Source organism: Pristiophorus japonicus, chromosome 13 (genome assembly GCF_044704955.1).
Source record: "Pristiophorus japonicus isolate sPriJap1 chromosome 13, sPriJap1.hap1, whole genome shotgun sequence".
Lineage (NCBI taxonomy): Eukaryota > Metazoa > Chordata > Chondrichthyes > Pristiophoridae > Pristiophorus > Pristiophorus japonicus.
The window spans coordinates 32,950,459-32,975,700 of NC_091989.1; the positions used below are offsets into that span (position 1 = coordinate 32,950,459).

The 25,242-nt window shown below is 45.0% G+C and overlaps 1 protein-coding gene across 4 annotated transcripts in view; it reads left to right on the forward strand.

Moving 5' to 3' along the window:
- Nucleotides 1-25,242, forward strand: part of fbxl13 (F-box and leucine-rich repeat protein 13) — a 491,421-nt gene that overhangs the window by 310,136 nt on the left and 156,043 nt on the right. For 3 of the 4 annotated variants that reach the window (XM_070897338.1, XM_070897339.1, XM_070897340.1), the window contains exons 12-13: nt 3,366-3,466; nt 4,769-4,898. The exons of the other annotated variant lie outside the window; for it this stretch is intronic. In XM_070897338.1, the coding sequence (XP_070753439.1) occupies nt 3,366-3,466; nt 4,769-4,898 (231 nt within the window). The remainder of the gene's footprint in view (nt 1-3,365; nt 3,467-4,768; nt 4,899-25,242) is intronic. 4 annotated transcript variants of the gene reach the window in all.

The window sequence follows — 25,242 nt, forward strand, 5'->3', positions numbered from 1 at the left end:
GCTATTTACATCCTGAATCACAGCACTGTTTTAAGGCTAACCAACAAAGCTTCAAAGCTGTTATGCCTAATATTGTGCTCCTTAACTCAGTAACACTCCCAATGCATCATGCACTGGTGCCAGGAGCAGCAAATATTTATTATGATGAATTGACTTTGCATTGTACCACAAGATCAGCCTCTTGCTCCATTGCACCTACAATGCCTGATGCATAGATAGCATTTTGAAAGCTGCTGCACTGGGACTGCATTATCCATCCTCCCACCCATTATCACATTTCACTTTAAGCTTGGACTGTCTGGAGCTTGGAGTTCTGTGTGGCCCTTTGCAGTGCTGCTCTAGAGTCTAATTAGCCAACAAAAGACTGCTTTGCCAAGTTTCTCTTCTACATTTATCTTGCTTGCTTTATTTCTCAACACGTCTCTGTCTCTGATTGCCTTCCATTCCTTGTTTCTCAACTCTTATAGATCTTTTATTTATTCTCTTCTTCATTCTATGTCTCTTGACCCGCTGACCACACAGTCAAAACAATCACAACTCACCCTTAATTTCCTTAAAGACTGCAACCCTAAGGTTTCCCTACCTGATGGGAGAAAATACATTTTGGTTCTAATCTCAGTGTCTACAAATCTGTCTTCTTGATTTTCACTGATTGTTGCCAAGGCATCAAGCCAGTCAGAATCACAGTTTTCTTTTTCCACTGTGTATTCCTTAAATTTTAGCATGTTGCAAACCTATAAACCTGGGACTAGGGCTGACGTCGGGTCTAAATGAATTTAACTTCTGGATTATTTATTAAGAGATTCTCTGGGAATGAATGGTGTTACAATCATTTGTTTATGTTTGTAGGATCATCTATTTCCTTGGAAAATCTTGGAAGCCATTTTAAAAGCTGACAAACAGAACACCGGCGATACTCTGGAAATAGCATTCACATTTTCCTACCGGTACCAGGGCGATCATTTCTTTCAACTAAGTAACATAGTTTCCTTAATAAGAACATAAGAACATAAGAAATAGGAGTAGGAGTAGGCCATTTGGCCCCTCGAGCCTGCTCCGCCATTCAATAAGATCATGGCTGATCTGATCTTGGCCTCAACTCCACTTCCCCGCCCGCTCTTCATAACCCTTGACTCCGTTATCATTCAAAAATCTGTCTATTTCCACTTAAATACCTTCTTTTCAAATCTCACGCTCAACAAGTTCCCTGCTGGAGTGGAACTAAACTATAGAAACAGTGGGAACCTGTTCAACCTTCGTCGCCTCCAGGCTAGATTCAAGTCTGTCCCATCTTCTGTCATCGAACTACAGTACATGGACGACGCTTGCGGCTGCACACATTCAGAGGCTGAACTCCAAGCCATCATCAGCATCTTCACCGAGGCGTACAAAAGCATGGGCCTTAAACTAAACATCCGTAATTCAAAGGTCCTCCACCAACCTGACCCCGCCACACAGCACTGCCCCCCAGTCATCAAAATCCACGGCGTGGCCTTGGACAATGTGGACCACTTTCCATACCTCGGAGCCTACTATCAACAAGGGCAGACATCGACGATGAGGTCCAACACCGCCTCCAGTGCACCAGCGCAGCCTTCGGTCGCCTGAGGAAGAGAGTGTTCGAAGGTCAGGCTCCCAAATCTGGCACCAAGCTTATGGTCTACAGGGCTGTAGTGATACCCGCCCTCCTGTATGGCTCAGAGACGTGGACCATATACAGTAGACACCTCAAACCGCTGGAGAAATACCACCAACGATGTCGCCGCAATATCCTGCAAATCCCCTGGGAAGATAGACGCACCAACATCAGTGTTCTCAATCAGGCTAACATCCCCACTGACCACACTCGACCAGCTCTGTTGGGTGGCCCACATTGTCTGCATGCCCAACACAAGACTCCCAAAGCAAGCACTCTACTCGGAACTCCTGCACGGCAAGGGATCCCCAGGTGGGCAGAGGAAATGTTGCAAGGACATCCTCAAAGCCTCCTTGATAAAGTGTAACATCCCCATTGACACCTGGGAATCCCTGGCCAAAGACTGCCCTAAGTGGAGGAAGAGCATCTGGGAGGGTGCTGAGCACCTCGAGTCTCGTCACCAACAGCATGCAGAAAACAAGCGCAGGCAGCGGAAGGAGCGTGCAGCAAACCAGACTCCCCACTCACCCTTTCCTTCAAACGACTGTCTGTCCCACCTGTGACAGAGACTGTAATTCCCATATTGGACTGCACAGTCACCTGAGAACTCACTTTGAGAGTGGAAGCAAGTCTTCCTTGATTTCGAGGGACTGCCTATGATGATAATGACCTTCAATGAGCCAACCTCCACAACTCTTTGGGGCAGAGAATTCCAAAGATTCACGCCCCTCTGAGAGAAGTAATTCCTCCTCATTTTCGTTTTAAATGGGCAACCCCTTATTCTGAAACGATGCCCCTCTTGTTCTAGATTCCCCCACGAGGGGAAGCATCCTCTCTGCATCTAACCTGTCAAGCCCCCTCAGAATCTTACACGTTTCAATAAGATCACCTCTCAGTCTTCTAAACTCCAATGAGTATAAGCCCAACCTTTCTTCATATGACAACCCCATCATCTCGGGAATCAACCTCGTGAACCTTCTCTGAACTGTCTCCAATGCAAATATATCCCTCCTTAAATAAGGAGGCCAAAACTGTACGCAGTACTCCAGGTGTGGTCTTACCAACGCCTTAACAGTTGTAGCAGGACTTCCCTACTTTTATACTCTATACCCCTTGCAATAAAGGCCAACATTCCATTTGCCTTCCTAATTACTTGCTGCACCTGCATGCTAACTTTTTGTGTTGCATGTACAAGGAACCCAGATCCCTCTGTACCATGGCATTTTGTAATCTCTCCGCATTTAAATAATAATTTAAAAAAAAAAAATTCCTATCAAAATGGACAACCTCACATTTTCCCACATTATACTCCATCTGCCAATTTTTTGTCCACTCACTTAGCCTGTCTATATCCCTTTGCAGATTATTTACCTTAAGTAAAAGAGCACTTAAATGGAGTGCAAACACTAAGATGACATCAGCATTTTGTACCATAATCCACATATATAATATATGCCATGATGCAAATGACACTTCGATATTTTACACTTGTGTGCAGCATTAGTGATCTGAGCTGTCCTGTTGAGAAAGTAGTACAGATTTTCATCAGTTCTATGTGACAGCTGAAACTTACAAAGCAGGAAACCAGAGTAGTTCTTATCTGAAAATACCCAGAGCAAATCTTTACTGGATTTACTCAAAGGGGCCATAAGCAACATATATGTATGCATGTTTACTTTGGAGTACTCTTTAAAATTTTCACCTATTTAATTTTTTCCCCATTATTTAGGATGAATTTGTGTCTCTGGTGTTGGAAATGTGTACTTCACTCCTGTACCTGAACCTGGCTTACACTGCTATTAGTGATGGTACACTGAGGTCATTATCAACGTAAGTTGCACCATTACAATTCTCTCACAGCTACTGTACCAGACCTATACAGCCATATCTAGCTTACCTCAGACATATGCCATAACCTCTTTATTTCAAACTTCACCTCTTACATTTCCCTATTTTGTTTCTTCTGTCCAATTTAAAACTATCACATTTATCTAGTAGAAATCTGTGTTAATGCTATCAAAGAACTTATTAGTTAATCTGTCAGTAGGTACACTTGAATGATGAGGGAAAGGATCCGCTGTAATTTTTTTCCTCATACTGGCAAAAATTTAAAAATCACTTCACATTAAAAGGTGCATAATGTAAAGATGCTTTAAGATATTTTGACATACAGAGAAATATAAATGCTAATCTTATTTATCATTATAATTTGGTCTTTAGAGGATGCCAAAATACAAATGGCAATTGAGAATAGTGTTTGGCGTTGTGTTTCTAGTTTTAAGTGCATTGCTTTAGCATTGTGATTACACAGCTCCCATTTTCATTTCAGTAATGAAGTATGTCAGATTAGGTAATTAATATGCACATAGTGAAAAAAATTCAACATTTATCATATTAACAAGCTTTGTTTTACAAAACAGTTGCATCAATGCTGAACAAAATAATACTTTAAGTAAATCTAATATAACTCCTTATTAATAGATGCCCGAGGAATTTCCATTATTTTCAATTGGACTCTATATTGAAGGCTTTTCTGGCAGGGAATGGAAAAGAAACATTCTATAAATAACACTGGATGCCATTAGGCTCAATAGTTACCAGACTAACTCTGTTCCTGATACACAAGCTCTGCGCTTGGGTTAATTAAAAATGAATGTAAGACTATGATAGTATATTTGTTACAAGACAGAAAACTTGCCTCTAAAACTAGTTTTTATATCAAGTTTAGCGGCTTCATAAGTATAAATTTTACATTTCCATTGCACTTTTATTTTTGTCACTGTATTTCTCTTTTTTTCTTGCCTTTGTTTGCTCTCCCATTCTACTACTGACTAATAAACTAGAAAAAAATAATCACTGACCTGTAAATCTGCTGAATGGCTGTTTATTGTAAGTTTAAGTGAACAATTTCAAAAGACTTGCAATGGAAATTTAACTGCATGTTTCACTCTTCATACATGGCTGTTACATCACTCAGTAGTGTTCTTTTCTGATTTAATGCTGCCAAAAGCTACAGCTTGTAAAACTCCTGCAAGAAAGTTTTGTATGGTAGATGCCTGCATTAACTTTCCTATTCTGTGCCTTAATTGTGATGTAACTGAAACTCCCCTACTTTCTTCCCTTTCTTTTAAGGTTCAGTCTGAATCTACAGTATCTGAGCTTAGCATACTCAAAGAACTTCACAAATAAAGGTTTGCATTACCTTGCCTCAGGGAAGGGTTGTCACAAACTCACCTACCTGGACATTTCAGGGTGTACTCAGGTTGGTCCACAGAACTTTTTGCTGTTACTAGAAACTATATTCTTCAAGCATCTGTGTGGTTTACGATCCCAGTCCAGAGCAGCGGACTGAGTAATGCAGGAAGGGGGAGGGGTATTGAGCTGGTGTGGAGTTACAGAATCCCAGCTGCCTAAAAAAATTGTTTCCTCAGGCTTTTGGCCAAATTCCAGATGGTTTTCAGGCCAGAAATATCCAGTTCCCTCAGACAAAACTCCAGTCTGGTTCTTAAAGCCATATATCCCCTTTTATTCTATCTCATGTTAGTAGTGGTTGTTTGCAGATTTAGGAGCTAAAAATCCATCGGTATACTCCACAGTAAGTCTGGACACGGAGGGTTCTAACTTTCTCTGCCATTTTCCACGGGGTCTGGTTTGGTCCGCCCCAAACAGGGTTTCCGATGTCAGGAGGGGATTCCCAGGTCAGGAATTTCCTCATCCTTAGCCTGGAGGAACAGCAGCAGCTAGCCTGTCCAGTGAAAGGAGGTGGACCAGCCACTCTAAGGGTGGAAGTTGAGCACTCATCTGGGTCCAGGGCTAAGTCGTGGCTTGGACCCCCAAATAAATATTTTCTAAAAATTATTTGTTTAGCCGCACACACCTTCCCCTTAAGCAGGCACTTGTGTACCCACTAGCATTAATGGCCTGTAATTTGCGGTCAGTGGCGAAGCAAAGATTTTTTATCATTAAGGGGAAATTTGACACTCCTCAAAATTAGAATCACTTTTTCAGGGCCATACCGTTTAATACACTGTTAAAACCACAATTATACCTAACCAACAAGGTCTAACTTTTAATGGGGTATTTAACAGCAATATTACTACGGAAAAGCCCAAGTTCTTGTCAGTTTCACTAACTTCCCTGATTATACTGATTGCCTGCTGGGGGTAGGAGGTGGTGCCCGCAGCGCAGCCAGTGTCGGAGTAGTGAATGATTGACCGCAACTTCATCATTTCTGCATTAGGATGCGTACGCACTAAATCCTGAAGTTGAGGTCAGTTTCAAAGGGGTAATAACAGCGAACGAACAGCCTGCAGATTTCAGCCAAAATTAAGTAACTTCCTCCAAACCCTGCATACTCTAGAGTGATCAAGAGTAAAGATTACCAATAGGTGTAACACAGAACATATACTGGGATACAAAAGAAAAATATGGCGGGCAGATGCTGGAAATCTGAAATAAAAACAGAAAATGCTGGAAGTACTCAGCAGATCAGGCAGCATCTGCGGAGCGAGAAACAGAGTTAACGTGTCAGGTCGATGACCTTTCATCAGAATTGGAAAAAATTAGAGATATAACAGGTTTTAAGCAAGTGCAGAGACAGGGAAAGGGAAGAGGGGAGGAAAGAACAAAAAGGAAGGTCAGTGATAGGGTGGAAGGCAGAAAAGATTAAATGACCAAAGGGATGCACTATCACCACTGCTTATACTGAGATGTTGATCCTGTGGGGATTAGTATCCACCTCAAATGCCTTAAATGATTCAGATTTCATATTGGAGAATAGTTATGTTTCGCCCTCCTCCCATTTCTCTACACATGACATGGAAAAGGAGATTCTGCTTCACCGCTTTGACTGGCTCTGATTGTTACTTAATGATATCTATATTCTGAAATTGTATGCTTCTTTTGACGGAATGATGCTGGATTTAAAATCTTGGATCTATCAAGTAAGGTTATTTTGCTTCAGTTTATGAATCTTAGTAAATAGTGTGCATAGTATTTAGCCTTACTTCAAGCCCCTATGAAGGTTGAAAGAAAATGAGCTTGGAAGAAAAATATAATTCTCCAAAACCCAATCTCCATGGCTTTGGTTTGCAACATGCTAATAATGCGTACTCATAAATCTATTTTATGTCAGAGGGGAGAGGTTAATGTTTTGTTTAAATGTGCACTCCACTATTCTAGCACAAGAAACTGAAGAAGCCAGTTTACAGGTTTTATTCATTACAGCGTTCAAACACTTGGACTTAGTAGTTTCTGCTTAGTAATGTGATGCAATCCTCTCAGGAATTCAAATCACCCAATTAGAGCTCACTTATCACAGCAGGCATAGGCAGGAAATAAGCTTCTTGACCCCTAAAACATACTCAAAGATCTGCTGATTGGAAATTTGTGAACTAGAAAAGCAAGATGTGTTTTACAAATACTACTAATGGCAGTCATGATATGACAAAGCAATGTTATTCTCTTGCTGCATCTGCTGAATATGCCCTGTTAACAAGTTGTGAGGTACAACGAGGTAGTGTGTGCTTCAATATTTGGAACTACTTCAGTATTTGGAAACTGCAGTGTGGCTGTAGTTGATTGGATTCACTCTCCCCCTCCCCCATGATCTGAACTGCTGGTTTTCCACAACTTTAAGGAAACTGTCTTAACCTTCCAGGAAATTGCCTTAACCTAGGTCAGAAACTTGGAACCTTTGAATGCATTACGTACATGCCAACTTAGAGACTTAGCAAGAGCTGACGGACAGTTTGAAAAAAAGCTGACACAGACAATAAAAAACTGACGTGTTAAGAACTCCTAGCTTATGATGTGCAAAAACAAGTAACTGCACAGGCTTTGTAACAAGCTGTAATTAGACACAATGGTCATGAATTTCCATGGGATGAGCCTTTGGCATGGTGGTAGCATTCTTGCCTTCGAGTCAGAAGGTGCAAGGTTTGAACTCTGGTCAAGAAAGTCCCGGGTAGAAGACATCCCTAAATTTTGAGTCGCTGAGAAACTCACATCCGATGGATGGGCAAGGGCACGGGTGCTGCCCCCGCTCCCCTCTCCACACACCCCACACCCTACATTGTATGTCCATCAAACCCTCCAGTTTTCTATGGCAATCCATCCCACCGGCTGATATATAGATGGTTACGATTAAGGAAGGACGGTCCATGTTGCGCCCAGTCAGACCGTTAATCAGCCTCTGAATCCTTCCACTATTTTCCAAGGGAAGAGTGTGAAGATATGAAAACAATAAAATAGTGGCTGTGGCAAAGTGCTCGGGAATTACTTCTGCTTTGAGATCCTTTGTCTCCCCCAAACAAGGTTACCAATGTTAGATGCTGGGGAGAAGTGGACTCCTGGGCCTGCCGGAAGAGCAGCAGCCGAAATGCAGCGATTGGAAGGAAACAATTATTTTTTTTAATCATTAGATGGGGACTGCTGAGCTCCCCATAGATAATTTGGGGAAGCACCAGCAGCCCATAGAGCAGCCAGCCTATAATGCTTTTTCCTGCCTCTCTGCAATAGTAGGTGCTAAAGAGGCAGCTATAGGGGTGAAGGTGTCTGTCAACGATATTTAAGTGAGGTGACCTCCCTTGACTCCACATAATCTGATGGTGGCCAGAGAGGATGTCACCTGTGATTACATTCCGGCACTTCTACTGAGATGTTGGCTCCCTTTCTTTCAGCCCCAACATTTCTTTATTTGTATTGCAGGAGCAAATACATTGCCCCTCTTCAATGACATGCATTCCCTCATTTTATTGCATCCATTGCCTCCAAGATGAGGGTGCATAGCCAACTCTTTCTGCCTCCTTTTTTGGACTTGGATCCAGAATAAATAAGAGCAGGAGTAATCCATATGGACCCTCGAGCCTGCTCTGCCATTCAATAAGATCATAGCTGATCTTCGACCTCAGCTCCACTTTCCCACCCGATCCCCATATCCCTTGATTTCCCTAGAATCCAAAAATCTATCTATCTCAGCCTGAACATGCTCAATGACTCAGCATCCACAGTCCACAGGTAGAGAATTCCAAAGATTCGCAACCCTCTGAGTGAAGAAATTCCTCCTTATCTCAGTCTTAAATGGCTGAATCCCTTATTCTGAGACTATGCCCCCTAGTTCTAGACTCTCCAGCCAGAGGAAACAACCTCTCAGCATCTACCATGTCAATCCCCCTCAGAATCCTAAATCTTTCAATGAGATCACCTCTCATTCTTCTAAACTCCAGAGAGTATATGCTCAATCTTCTCAATCTCTCCTCATAGGACAACCCTCTCATCCCACGGATCAATCTAGTGAACCTTCCTTGCACCATCTCTAAGGCAGGGGGTATGCCCTTTCTCAGATAAAGAGACCAAAACTGTGCACAGTACTTCAGGTGTGGTGACACCAAAGGGCTGTACGATTGTAGTAAGACTTCCTTACTCTTGCACTCCAACTCGAGACGGACCACCGCCTAATCCGATCCATCATCGACATTAACATAGCCCTAAAGCGGAGGGGACAGCAGAAGCAGTGCCGCAAAAAAGTCAATGCTGTGGCACTTAAAGACCCAGCTAAGAGAGTCCTAAATTGTCAGTGCTTCACAGCTAACCTGGCATGCCTTGATGACTCTGAGATGCTGAATGCACACAGCGCTTGATCTGCCCTCCAGGCCTCCATAACCAGTGCCTGTGACGTGACACTTGGTCCCTCAACCAGAAAGCACCAGGACTGGTTTGATGATCAGGAGATCCAAGAACTAATAGATCACAATTGCAGAGCATTTCTGAGCCTCAAGCAACAACCCAACTCGGGAGCTGCAAAGCAACATTATAGGCGGCTCAAGGCTCAGGTCCAACAAAAAACCCGGGACCTAAAGAACAGGTGGTGGATAGAGAAAGCACAGGAGATACAACAACTGGCCGACAGCCACAATATGCGAGGATTCTTCATCGCAGTCAAGGCCACCTATGGTCCAAACTCTCAAGGCCCCACCGCACTGCTGGCCAAGAACGGGCAAGCACTCATCAAGGACACCGAGGCTGTCAGGGCACGCTGGAAGGAGCACTTCGAAGATCCTGTCAGTCGAGACTCTGCCTTTGACTCGAGTGTTCTCAACTCCATCCCGCAGCATGCGACCTGCCACTACCTCAGTGAAACTCCAATGTTGCACGAGGTAGGAAAAGCCGTAAAACAGCTCAAGAACAACAAGGCTACGGGAGAGAATGGAATTCTTGCTGAGGCGCTAAAGTATGGCGGAGCGGCGCTGTTGGCGCGGATAAATGACCTCATCTGGAGGGAGGAGAGCATGCCGGGGGATCTCAGAGATGCAGTGATCGTGACCATCTTTAAAAAAGGGGACAAGTCCAACTGCGGCAATTACAGGGGAATCTCCCTGTTATCAGCCACTGGGGAAGTTGTTGCTAGAGTTCTCCTCAACCGTCTTCTCCCTGTGGCCGAGGAGCTCCTCCCGGAGTCACTGTGGGGATTTCATCCTCTATGGGGCACAACGGACATGATCTTTGCAGCGCGATAGCTGCAGGAAAAATGCAGGGAGCAACGCCAGCCCTTATACATGACCTTTTTCAACCTTACAAAGGCTTTTGACACTGTCAACCGCGAGGGTCTATGGAGTGTCCTCCTCCGTTTTGGATGCCCCCAAAAGTTTGTCAACATCCTTCGCCTGCTCCACAACGACATGCAGGCCATGATCTTTACCAACGGATCCATTTCAGACCCAATCCACGTCCGAACCGGCATCAAACAGGGCTGCGTCATCGCACCAACCCTCTTCTCAATCTTCCTCACTGCCATGCTCTACCTCACAGTCAACAAGCTCCCCGCTGGAGTGGAATAAACTACAGAACCAGTAGGAAGCTGTTTAACCTACGCCGCCTCCAGGCCAAGTCCAAGAGCTACAGTATGCGGACGATGCCTGCGTCTGCGCACATTCTGAGGCTGAACTCCAGGATATAGTCGACGTATTTACTGAGGCATATGAAAGCATGGGCCTTACGCTAAACATCCGTAAGACAAAGGTCCTCCACCAGCCTGTCCTCGCCGCACAGCACGGCCCCCTCAGTCATCAAGATCCACGGCGCGGCCCTCGACAACGTGGACCATTTCCCATATCTCAGGAGCCTCTTGTCAACAAAAGCAGCCTTCGGCTGCCTGAGGAAAAGAGTCTTCGAAGACCAGGCCCTCAAATCTACTACCAAGCTCATGGTCTACAGGGCTGTAGTAATACCCGCACTCAGAAGCATGGACGATGTACAGAAGACCCCTCAAGTCGCTAGAGATATATCACCAACGATGTTTCCGCAAGATCCTACAAATCCCCTGGGAGGACAGATGCACCAACATCAGTGTCCTCGTCCAGGCTAACATCCCCAGCATTCGAAGCACTGACCACACTCGATCAGCTTCGCTGGGCAGGCCACATAGTTCGCATGCCAGACACGCGACTCCCAAAGCAAGTGCTCCATGAGGAGCTCCTTCATGGAAAATGAGCCAAAGGTGGACACCCTCAAAGCCTCCCTAATAAAGTGCGACATCACCACTGACACCTGGGAGTTCTTGGCCAAAGACCGCCCTAAGTGGACAGAGTGCATCTTGGAGGGCGTTGTGCACTTCGTGTCTCAGCGCCGAGAGCATGCAGAGATCAAGCACAGGCAGTGGGGAAAGAGCGTGCGGAAAACCAGTCCCACCCACCCCTTCCCTCATCGACTGTCTGTCCCGCCTGTGACAGAGTCTGTGGCTTTCGTATTGGACTGTTCAGCCACCAAAGAACTCATTTCAGGAGTGGAAGTAAGTCTTCCTCAATTCCAAGGGACTGCCTATGATGATGATGATGATATACGATTGTAGTAAGACTTCCTTACTGTTGCACTCCAAACCCCTTACAATAAAGGCCAACATGCCATTTGCCTTCCTAATTGCTTGCTGTACCTGCATGTTAACTTTAGGTGTTTCCTGTATGAGAACACCTAAATCTCACTGAACACCAACATTTAATAGCTTCTCACCATTTGAAAAATATTCTGTTTTTCTATTGTTCCTACCAAAGTGAATATCCTCACATTATAGTTCATCTACCAGCTTATTGACCACTCACTTAACCTGCCTATATCCCTGTGCAGGCTCTTTGTGTCCTCCTCACAGCTTACTGTCCCACCTAGCTTTGTATTGTCAGCAAACTTGGATACATTGCACTCGGTCCCTTCATATAGATTGTAAATAGCTGAGGCATAAGCACTGATCTTTGTGGCACCTCACCAGTTACAGCCTGTCAACCTGAAAATGTCCCGTTTATCCCTATTCTATGTTTCCTGTCCATTAAGCAATCTTCTGTTCATGCTAATATATTACCCCCAACCCCATGATCCCTTATCTTGCATAGCAACCTTTTATGTGCCATCTTATCGAATGCCTTTTGGAAATCCAAATATACTATATACACTGGATGCCAAATATACTAAATCTCTGTTACTACCCTGCTAGTTACATCCTCATAAAGCTCTAATAAACACGATTTACCTTTCATAAAACCATGTGTCTCTGCCTACTCATATTATGATTTTCTAAGTGCACCTTTACCACTTCCTTAATAATGGATTTTCAGCATTTTCTCGACGACTGATGTCGGGTTAACTGGCCTGTTGTTCCCTGTTTTCTCTCACCCTCCTTTCTTGACTAGTGGGGCTACTACCTTCCAATCCGCTGGGACCATTTTAGAATCTAGGGAATTTCGGAAGATCACAACCAATGCATCCACTAACTGTAGAACCCTAGGATGTAGGTCATCAGGTCCAGGATATTTGTCGGCTTTTAGTACCATTAGTTTCTCAAGTACTTTTTCTCTACTGATATTAATTACCGTATATACTCGCGTATCATGCGACTTTTGAAGACCTAAATTGTAACCTAAATTTGGGGGGTCGCATGATACGCGAGATACAAAATTTGCGGGTGTGAAGTGCTGGCCAAGATTAGGCTGTTAGGCTGTTAAGCAGACCGTATCCACGCTGAATCTCGGCAGGTATCTCCTGGGCTGGATTGCAGCCTCTATTGTCGCTTGTACTGTATCGGGGGGGATGAGAGAGAGTCGCGGAGGTCGGGGGGGGGAGAGAGAGTCGCGGAGGTCGGGGGGGGGGGGGGGAGGAAAGAGACCGGACCGGATCCGACCTGACCCCCGCGCTCCCTACCCCGGCGACCCGACCTCCGCTCCCCCAACTCCCCCCCCACCCGGCAACCCGACCTCCGCTTCCCCCCGGTGACCCAACCCGACCTCCTCTTCACCCCCCCCACCCCCCCGGCGATCCGACCTCCGCCACCCACAACTCCCTCTGAAGTTTGCTGCATTATTAGAGGCTCCATCTATCTCAGCCCATGCTTCTTTTACCCGCAAACACAGTAGAGGCTGTGGCTGAACGATGCTAGTCAAGCCAGCTGGAACGATTGCTGTATCGGTGTTCGATTCGCGAACAGCTTTCACAGCAGAATCCACTCGATGTTTCATGTTAAGGTCTGTATTCGATCTCAAAAAAGTGACTCGCATGATACATGAGATATATGGTAAAATCATGTTTTGGGGATGAAAATTTAGGGGTCGCATGATACGCGAGATCGCAGGATACGCGAGTATATACGGTAGTTTAAGTTCCTGATTCTTACTGGCCTCTTCGTTTCTGACTATTTTTGGTATGCTTTGTGTGTCTTCTACTGTGAAGACAGATACAAAATATTTGTTTAAAGTCTCTGCCATTTCCTTATTCCTCATTATAATTTCACCTCCGGCTTTAAGGTACAAGCACTTACTTTTGCTATTCTTTTTTACATACTTGTAGAAGCTCTTACAATCTGTTTTTATGTTTCTTGCTAGTTTACTCTTATATTCTATTTTCTCCCTTTTTATCAATTTTTTGATTATCCTTTGCTGGTTTCTAAAGTTCTCCCAATTCTCAGGCTTACTATTATTCTTCACAACATTATAAGCATCCTCTTTTAATCTAATACTATCCTTACCTTCTTTAGTTAGCCACAGATGGCTCACTTTTCCCATGGAGTTTTTATTTCTCAATGGAATGTATATTCGTTGAGAATTTTGGAATATTTCTTTAAATGTTTGCCATTGAGGATGATGTGAAAGATGTGACAAGCTTTCCTGCAGATGCACCGTCATTCATTCTTACCCTCCCAAACACTGGCTCAGAAATATTCACCCTGCACAGTTTGGACAGAGGTCGCAAAATTGAACGGGAGTAGCTTGCCAGAGCCCCCCAGCACTGACCCCAGATTATACAGGATCATGGGTGAGCAGTTAACTAGCATGAGCCCAGGAAGCACCCGTACTACTAGGGTTGCATTGCAGACACCTGCCAACCTACACAGGTTAGGGACTTTAGTGTCTGAATCTGTCTGGGAACAGGATCCCCAGGTCTTCAAAGGAGCAAACAGTGACATGCATGATGCTGAAAATTGGGTGGGTTCTACAACAGGTGGGCAATCTGCTCTGCCATATTACTACCCAGGCAATGAAGTTCAAATTAAGAATATAAGAACATAAGATAGGAACAGGAGTAGGCCAAACGGCCCCTCGAGCCTGCTCCGCCATTCAATAAGATCATGGCTGATCTGATCATGGACTCAGCTCCACTTCCCCGCTCGCTCCGCATAACCCCTTATCCCCTTATCGTTCAAGAAACTGTCTATTTCTGTCTTAAATTTATTCAATGTCCCAGCTTCCGCAGGTCTCTGAGGCAGCAAATTCCAGAGATTTACAACCCTCTGAGAGAAGAAATTCCTCCTCATCTCTGTTTTAAATGGGCGGCCCCTTATTCTAAGATCATGCCCTCTAGTTCTAGTCTCCCCCATCAGTGGAAACATCCTCTCTGCATCCACCTTCTCAAGCCCCCTCATAAACTTATACGTTTCGATAATTAACCGCCTTTAATAAACACAAATTTCCATAAACAAACAAAAAATAGCATACAAAATGTTCAAAAATTCATTATTTACACAGTTTCCATGTTTTTATATAGAAAAATCTTTAAACCACATGGCTCAGAGGAGATTTTTTTTAATGAATTTTTAACCAAAGTGGTAAGTGTTTTACCATATGCCATGATTGACATGGACAGCAGCCAATCAAGTACTTCAACAGTTCAATCTTATTTTGCAGCTGTGATTAAATCACTTAGAAAATAAACCCAGATCCTCTTCAGTCTTTCAACTGTGAAAAAGAAATATATTTCTGATGAACAATGTTTTGTCTTCTAAAGCCCCGATTTTAAATCATCGGGCGGCCGGGAGTTGGGCGATCGGTCAATCCCTATGACACACCAGCGTGAAGCTCGGGTGAATTGACTGGTGGGTTGCCCATCCGATTACGTCAAGAAACGTTGGTCTGCCCAATTTCCCACTGCATGCCTCCAAATTCCTATTTAAAGCCTGTGAACCTCTTAAAGCAAGGTTCCATTCCCTGATGCCAAATTTCTTTGCAACAGTGTGGACAGAATTATCTTCACAATAATAAGTCACAGTGCTGCCCTCGGGTGTTCAGATGCTTCCCTGGAGGTCCTCATGGAAGCGGTCAGAGCAAGGAAAAGGCGCTGTTCCCCAGCACCCACAGGACCATCCCCAGAGCCATTATTTCACAGAGGTGGCTGACAGAGTAATGCTAGCAGCCTCACCCCAGGACCTGGCTTCGGTGTAGGAAGAGTTTCATGCATTGGGAGGGCTGGGACCAATGTAGGTTAACAAAGGCTGGGGAAATTATCAAATGAGACATCGTGGGCTCCTACTTTTTGAGTAAATTGGAATTTATAGAGGGTGGAGAATGGAATGCCAGCACTAGAATAATCAACTCTAGCAATAATAAAAGCATGAATAACAATTTTAGTAACACAGAGACTGAGGTCAAATTGGAGGTCACAAATGTAGAGGTGGAAGTAAGCAGTCTTGGTACAGGTTGAACCTCTTTTATCCGGCACCTTCGGGACCTGGCCTGTGCCGGATAAGGGATTTTGTCGGACGAGGGGAGGTCACGTTAAATTGGATGGTACAGGTACTGAGCAAGGGGATATCGGGGCTGGCTGGCTTGGGGCTGGGAGTGCGGCAGAGAGATCATGGGGGGGTGGGGCGGTGGATCGCAGGGTCAGGCCAGCGATTGCGGGAGTCGGCAAGCGAGGATGCACTTCAATTTTTTCAATTTGTTCATGTCGGAGTTCTGCGCGTGCGCCACCCGGTGGCTGAGAATGGTGTCGGGCGAGAGGTGGTGCCGGATAAGGGAGATTCAACCTATAATGGCCAGGATGTGGATTTTGAAGCTCAGTTCTTGGTTGAACAGGATGCTGAGGTTTCAGCCTGAGTGAGTAGCCAGGGTGGGGGTGGAGTCAGTGGCAAGGAATGCAGTTTATGGGGCGCACCAATAACAATGGCCTTGGATTTCCTAATATTAAGTTGAAGGAAATCAAAGCTCATCCTTGACTGGGACAACTGTTACGTTGGCTGTGAAGATCACTATGGTATTAGCTTCTATGAAACAGCATTCTTCCAGGTCACTGTATGGGACATCTGTCAGATAAACAAGTTTGCATTCATAACAGTGTGAAACAGGTAACTGATGCTATGGCAAACAATCTTGTCACTTTCCCAATGTAAAGGAGTGACCGGGTGACCTTTCTACTTTGAGCACTGCCAATGTTTTAAGTAATTCTTCTTTATCTATTTTTAGCCTATCCAATTTCTCGACCAGCTCCTCCTTTACTATGACATTGGCAGTATCCTCTTCTTTAGTGAAGACAGATGCAAAGTACTAATTTTGTACTATGCCCGCTATGCCCGCTGCCTCCACAAGAAGGTCTCCTTTTTGGTCCCTAATCGGCCACACCCTTCCTTTGGCTATCCTTTTACTATTTATATGTTTATTAAAAGACTTTTGGATTTCCTTTTATGTTACTTGCTAATCTATTCTCATACAGTCTCTTTGCCTTTCTTATTTCCTTTAACAGTTCTCCCCTGTACATTTTGTATTCAGCTTGGTTCTCTATGGAATTATGACATCTATCATAAGCTTCCTTTTTCTGTTTTAATTTAACCTCTATGTCCTTAGTCATCCAGGTAGCTCTAGCTTTAGATGCCCTTCCTTTCACCCTCGTGGGAATGTGTGTAGACCGTACCCAAACTATTTCCTTTTTGAAGGCCTCCCGTTGCTCATTTACTGTTTTACCTGCCAATCTTTGATTTCAAGCTACCTGGGCCAGATCCTTTTTCAACTCACTGAAAATTAGCCCTCCTCCAGTTGATTTTTCCTTGTCCTTTTCCAAAACTACTCTAAATCTAATGATATTGTGATCACTGTTTCCCAAATACTCTCCCATTGAAACATGCACCACTTCATTCCCCAGAACTAGATCCAGCACTACTTCCTTCTTGGTTGGGCTGGAAATATACTGATAAGAAAGTTCTCGTACACATTTCAGGAATTCTTCCCCTCTTTGTCCTTTACACTGTTATTTTCCGAGTCTATAATTAGGATAATTGAAATCCCCCGTTATCACTACTATAAACTTCTTGCACCTTTCTACAAATTTGCTCCTCTAACTCCTTCCTACTATTTGGTGGCCTATAGTATACACCCAGCAGCATAATAGCTGCTCTATTGTTCCTTAATTCTAACCAAATCAATTCTGTCTTTGAACCCTCAAATACATCATCCCTTTCTAGTGCTGTAACAGTATCTTTGATCACCCCCTCTCTTTTTTGCTTCCCTGTCTTTCCTGAATACTCTGCAGCCAGGAATATTAAGTTCCCATTCTTCCCCTTGTTTGAGCCGGGTCTTCGTTGTTGCCACTATATCATACTGCCATGTGGCTACTTGTGCCAGCAGCTCACCAACCTTATTTACCACGCTCCAAGCATTTATGCACATGCACTCTAAAGCCATCTTAATCTGCCTCGCATTTCCGCTATCTGATCCCTCCATTTTCTGAACTACTTTTTATTCTAATGCTGTTTGTCTCTTCCAGTTCTGTGTGCACTTTCTATCACCTCTCTAATGCTTCATCCTGGTGCCCTTCCCAAATTAGTTTAATTGGTCCCCCACAGCACCAGTTAATCATTCTGCGAGGACATTGGTCCCGGCTCTGTTGAGGTGCAACCCCTCCATCTTGAACACGTCCTTCTTGCCCCAGAACTGGTCCCAACGCCTTGAATCTGAAGCCCTCCTGAAACATTTCCCCAACCATGCATTAGCCAGTCTTATCCTGCTGCTCCGACACTCATTAGCATGTGGCACTGAGTGTCATACAGAGATTACTACCTTTGCTCTTGCATTTCCTCCCTAGCCCTGAAACTCTGTCTGTAGGGCCCCAACCCTTTTCCTACCTACGTTATTGGTTCCAACATGGAAGACGACTTCTCGCCGATTCCCTTCCCCCCACAAAATGTTCTGCACCTGTTCAGTGATGTCCTTTACCCTGGAACCAGGGAGCCAACACACCATCTGAAACTCACTTCAGCGGTTGTAGAAATGCCTATCTATCCCCTGACTATCTAACCTCATATGCCCACTGCATTTCTGCACTTTGCTGTGCCCCCCATGCAGTCATTTGCCCCACAGTGCCTGTCATGTATGTATGCTTGGGATTACTAGCCACCAGGTGGCGCCACTGTCGGAGGTCATTGGGCTGTACGCACGTGTGTGCGGCACCGGTATAAAAGGCAAGCCATCATGTAATGTAATCACTTTGGGCCCTAATAAAGCAGAGCCAGGTTTGTACCTGTGTTAGTTTGCAGTATTCAGTCTGTCGCGTTATTACATGCATAACATTTGGCGACGAGGTAACTTAAGAATCTTTGCATGCAAAAATGAGCACAATTGGAATTCTGGAGAGATTCATGGAGGGAGAGGACTGGGCAGATTTTGTAGCTCGCCTGGACCAGTACTTCGTGGCCAACAAAATGGAGGAACCCACTAACGCAGTTAGGCACAGGGCGGTCTTCCTCATGGTTTGCGGTCTGAAAATCTATGGACTCATAAAGAATCTTCTCTCACCTGCAAGTCCAACGGACAAGGACAATGAGGAATTGTATGATCTGGTACGTGACCATCTCAAACCAGAAGAAGGCATCATCATCTCACAATATCGATTCTACAAACACGTCGTTCTGAGGGCCAGGATGTGTCGGAATTTGTTGCCGACCTAAGACGTCTAGCTGGACCATGTAAGTTCGAAAACGCATTGAGAGACATGCTGTGGGACTTCTTTGTAATCGGCATCAACCACGAGATGATCCTGCGTAAGCTACTGGCGGCGGAGACGCTGGATTTGAGCAAGGCCATCACAATTGCCCAGGCATGCATGATGACGGACAAAAATTTAAAGCAGATATCTTCGAAAAATCTGAACTCGGTAAGTACTGTAAACAAGATTGTATCGTCGTTTGGCAGAGCTGCATATGGCAGGGCCTACTCAACTGCGTATGCGAAACCTGTGGCTGCCCAAAGTCCACGAATGGGAATGAATCCGATTTCACCGTGTTGGCGTTGTAGGGGAAATCATCGGCCTCATCAGTGTCGGTTTAAACAGTACATTTGTAAAGGCTGTTCGAGACTGGGGCATCTTCAGCGCATGTGCCCGCAACTGAGCAAGCGTGCTGCAACACACCACGTGGAGGGTGATGACTAATATAGCACGGACCCGGATATGCAATCCAAGCTAACAGAGGAGGAAGTGTATTGACTGTATTTATTCCAAACAAAGAGCCAACCGATAATGATTAATGTGAAACTTAACGGTGTGCCGGTACCGATGGAATTGGACATGGGTGCAAATCAATCAATAATGAGCCAGAAGAGATTCGACAAGCTGTGGGATACTAAGGCTGTGAGGCCTAAGCTGAGTCCAGTCAATGCCAAGTTGCGTGCGTACACTAAAGAACTCATAATGGTGATTGGCAGTGCAGTAGTCAAGGTGTCGTATGATGGCACGGTTCATGATTTACCGTTATGGATTGTTCCAGGCAATTATCCAACGATGTTCGGCAGGAATTGTTTAGAAAAAATCAAATGGAATTGGAACGATATCAAAGCATTGTCATCGGAGGATGATACTCCATGTGCTCAAACGCTGAGCAAGTTCCCCTCGCTGTTTGAACCAGGCATCGACAATTTCATGGGAGCCAAGGTGCAGATCCACGTGGACTCGGATGCAAGACCCATCCATCTTAAAGCTCGGGCGGTTCCGTACATGATGAGGGAGAAGGTCGAAATCGAACTGGACAGACTCCAGCATGAAGGAGTCATATCACCGGTCGAATTTAACGAATGGGCCAGCCCCATTATTCCTGTGTTGAAGAGTGATGGCACTGTCAGGATTTGTGGAGACTACAAGGTTACGATCAACCGAGTTTCGAAACAGGATCAATACCCGTTACCAAAGACTGATGACCTGTTTGCAACGCTAGCCGGGGGGGAGGTCATTCACTAAACTGGATCTGACGTCGGCCTACATGACACAGGAGCTGGTCGACACGTCGAAGAAACTTACATGCATCAACACTCATAAAGGACTGTTTATCTACAACAGGTGTCCTTTTGGAATTCGCTCGGCTGCAGCCATATTTCAGAGGAACATGGAGAGTCTACTAAAGTCCGTCCCTAGAACCGTCGTGTTCCAAGATGACATCCTGATCACAGGTCGTGACATCGCTGAATATCTGAACAACCTGGAAGAGGTTCTACATTATCTGGACAAAGTGGGACTCAGACTGAAATGTTCGAAGTGCGTCTTCATGGCACCGGAAGTCGAATTCCTGGGGAGGAAAATTGCTGCTGACGGCATCAGGCCTACGGACTCGAAAACCAAGGCCATCAAAAATGCACCCTGCAATGACTCAAGAGTCTGGTTACTGTAAACTCACTCAGGTACAACTTGATCCATCTTTATTCCAGCCCAAAAGTGCCAGCGTGACAAAGACACCCAGCTTATATACAGGTGACCAAGCACACATGCCACATGCCTACAGCCTGATGACCTCCGATTGCAGCGCCCTCTAGTGTCTAGTGACCACCAAGCATTAATACATAACAACATCCCCCTTTTAAAATCTTAACAACAGTCTTTTTACAAATTAAGATGGTCTGGGGCTTTCCTCTCACGAATTGATCGTCTCAGTTCAACTTTGGCTCTGGACGAGCCTTCTGAGTCCGTTGAGACTGAGGGCTGATTAGCCGATCTGATGGGAGTGGTCATGATCATATCAGAGACTGAAGGTTCAGAGTCAGTAATGTCAGCAGATTCCTCTGATGAGTGAACAATGGTTGGTTGGTCACTGACTGCATCTTCCTCACTCGATTCCAGTTCATCCGTGTGCTGCAGTTTAACCTGGTCAAGGTGTTTCCTGCATTTTTGCCCATTCTTGAGCATGACAATAAACACTCTGTTACCCTCCTTGGCTGTAACAGTGCTGGCGATGCACTTTGGACCTTGACCATAATTCAGTACATAAACTTGATCATTGACCGAGATGATCTCTACAATATACATCAATGATTTGGATGAAGGAATTGAGTGTAATATCTCCAAGTTTGCAGATGACACTAAACTTGGTGGCGGTGTGAGCTGTGAGGGGGATGCTAGGAGGCTGCAGGGTGACTTGGACAGATTAGGTGAGTGGGCAAATGCATGGCAGATGCAGTATAATGTGGATAAATGTGAAGTTATCCACTTTGGGGCAAAAACGCGAAGACAGAATATTATCTGAATGGCGGCAGATTAGGAAAAGGGGAGGTGCAATGAGACCTGGATGTCATGGTTCATCAGTCATTGAAAGTTGGCATACAGGTACAGCAGGCGGTGAAGAAGGCAAATGATATGTTGGCCTTCGTAGCTAGGGGATTTGAGTATAGGAGTAGGGAGGTCTTACTGCAGTTGTACAGGGCCTTGGTGAGGCCTCACCTGGAATATTGTGTTCAGTTTTGGTCTCCTAATCTGAGGAAGGACGTTCTTGCTATTGAGGGAGTGCAGCGAAGGTTCACCAGACTGATTTCCGGGTTGGCAGGACTGACATATGAAGAGGGACTGGATCAACTGGGCCTTTATACATTGGCGTTTAAAAGGATGAGAGGGGATCTCATAGAAACATATAAGATTCTGACGGGACGGGACAGGTTAGATGCGGGTAGAATGTTCCCGATGTTGGGGAAGTCTAGAACCAGGGGACACAGTCTTAGAATAAGGGGAAGGCCATTTAGGACTGAGATGAGGAGAAATGTCTTCACTCAGAGAGTTGTTAACCTGCCGCAGAGAGTTGTTGATGCCAGTTCATTGGATAGATTCAAGAGGGAGTTAGTTATGACCCTTACGGCTAAGGGGATCAAGGGGTATGGAGAGAAAGCAGGAAATGGGTATTGAGGGAATGATCAGCCATGATCTTGTTAAATGGTGGTGCAGGCTCGAAGGGCCGAATGGCCTACTCCTGCATTTATTTTCTATGTTTCTATGTCATGTGTCACGGCAACATGATCATGACACCATTGCTGACTTTGACATCTGTTTTCAACACAATCATTCAAATCAGGATGAACAAGAGGAAGCCTGGTCTTGAGATTTCTCTTCATCAGTAGTTTAGCGGGAGGGACCCCAGTAAGCATATGAGGTCTTGACCTTTAACTGAGCAATATACATGACAACCATCTCTGCAATGAGCCCTGAGTTACACATTTCATACTTTGCTTGATTGTTTGAATGGCACACTCTGCTTGACCATTAAAAGCAGGCTTGAATGGAGCTGATCTCACATGTCTGATGCCATTGAGTTTCATGAACTCCTGGAACTCAAGACTTGTGAAGCAAGATCCATTGTCACTCACAACAATGTCAGGCAAACCATGAGTAGCAAACATGGTATGAAGGCTCTCAATGGTAGCTGTAGACGTGCTGGATGACATAATAACACACTCTATCCACTTAGAATATGCATCTACTACGACAAAAAACATCTTTCCTAGGAATGGGCCCGCAAAATCATTGTGGATCCTCGACCATGGTTTGGATGGCCACGACCAAAGACTCAGCGGAGATTCCGCTGGTACTTTACTTAGCTGCATACAAGTATTGCACTGATGCACGCATGATTCCAGATCAGAGTCAATTCCAGGCCACCATACATGAGACCTAGCAATGGACTTCATCATGAAAATACCAGGATGAGTGCTATGAAGTTCATGTACAAATTTTTCTCTACCTTTGTTGGGCATGATTACATGATTACCCCACAGTAAACAGTCTGACTGAATGGACAGCTCATCCTTGCGACGGTTGTAAGGTTTGATCTCCTCATGCATCTCCATAGGTATGGCAGACCAATCATTACTGAGTGATCCAGCTTTTAACAGGGGTTCCTTCATTCTCAAAAGCATCCATTACTAACTGTAGATCTGCAGGTTGAGGCGTCTCCATCTCAGTTGTGGGTAAGGGCAGACGACTCAGTGCATCGGCACAATTCTCAGTACCAGGTCTGTGACGGATGACATAATCATAGGCAGACAATGTCAGTGCCCACCTTTGAATGCGGGACGATGCATTGGTATTAATAGCTTTGTTTTCCGCAAACAATGAAATGAGTGGCTTGTGATCCGTTTCTAGTTCAAAACGAAGACCAAACAGGTACTGGTGCTATTTATTTTAACCCCATACACACAGGTCAAAGCTTCTGTCTCTACCATATTGTAAGCTCTTTTCGCTTTAGACAGACTTCTCAAAGTATACGCAACAGGTTGCAGCTTGCCTGATTCATTTGCGAGTACGCAGCCAATCCCATATGATGAAGCATCACAGGCCAATACAAAACGCTTACAAGGATCATAATGAAGAAGCAACTTGTTTGAACATAGCAGATTCTTGGCTTTCTCAAAGGCTCTATCTTGAGACGCACCCCGGACCCAATTGTCGCTTTTTCTTAGTAATACGTGCTATGGCTCTAGTAAAATGTTCAATCTGGGTAAGAAATTACCAAAGTAGTTGAGTAGCCCAAGGAACGAACGCAGCTGCATCACATTCTGAGGCCTGGGTGCATTTTTGATGGCCTCGGTTTTCAAATCAGTGGGCCTGATGCCATCAGCAGCAATCTTCCTCCCGAGGAATTCGACTTTAGGTGCCATGAATACCCACTTCGAGCGTTTCAACCTGAGTCCCACTTTGTCCAGGCGCTGTAGGACTTCTTCAAGATTGTTCAGATGTTTAGCAGCATCGCGACCTGTGACCAGAATGTCATCTTGAAACACAACAGTTCTGGGAACGGACTTCGGTAAACTCTCCGTATTCCTCTGAAATATGGCTGCAGCCGAACGACTCCCAAAAGGACACCTGTGTAGACGAACAGTCCTTTATGGGTGTTGATGCAGATGAGTTTCTTCGAAATGTCGATAAGCTCCTGGGTCATATAGGCCGATTTTAGATCCAGTTTCGTGAACGACTTTCCACCAGCTAGCATGGTGAACAGGTCATCAGTCCTCGGTAACAGATACTGATCCTGTTTCGAAAATCGGTTAATTGTAACTTCGTCTCCACAAATTCTGACAGTGCCATCAACACATGAACAATGAGACTAGCCCACTCATTAAACTCGACCGGTGATATGATCCCTTCACGCTGGAGTCTGTCAAGCTCAATTTCAACCTTCTCCCTCATCATGTACGGAACAGACCGAGCTTTGTGATAGACAGGCCTTGCATTGGAGTCCAGGTGAATCTGCACCTTGGCTCCCGTAAAATTACCAATGTCCGGTTCAAACAAAGAAGGAAACTTTTTCAATAGTTGAGCACACGAAGTATCATCCACCGAGGACAACATCTTGACATCATTCCAGTTCAGCTTGATTTTCTTGAGCCAATTCCGTTGGAGCATTACCTGAGATGATCCATAATGGTAACTCGTGAACCACACCGTCATATGACACCTCAATTGCTGCACTGCCGAGCACCGGTATGAGTTCCTTAGTGTAAGTACGCAACCTGGCATTGACTGGACTCAGCTTCGGTTTCGCAGCCTTAGTGTCCCACAGCTTGTCGAATGTCCTTTGGCTCATTATCGACTGGCTCGCACCTGTATCCAGCTCCATTGATACAGGCACGCCATTCAGCTTCACATTAACGACTATCGGCTGGCTCTTGTGCAGGAACGAATACAGTCCATCCACTTCTTCCTCGGGTTGCGTATCCGGGCCATCACTGAACTGGTCCTCATCAACCACGTGGTGAGCCGCACCACGCTTGCTCCGTTGTGGACACATCCTGTGAAGATGCCCCACTTTCGAACATCCATTGCATGAGTATTGTCTAAACCGACACTGATGAGGCTGATGATTGCCCCCACAACGCCAACAGGGTGAAATCTGGATCGAACCAGTTGGCGGGCTCTGAGCAGCGGCAGGCTTCGCGTAAGCAGCTCTGCATAAAGTCGACGCCATCTTGTTTACAGTACTTGCCGTAGAACTCCAACTCGTCGATGATATCGGCCTCAAATTATAATCCGTCATCATGCATGCCTGGGCAGTCGCGATGGCCTTTTTCAACCCCAGCGTCTCTGCAGCCAACAGCTTCCTGAGGATCGCATCATGGCTG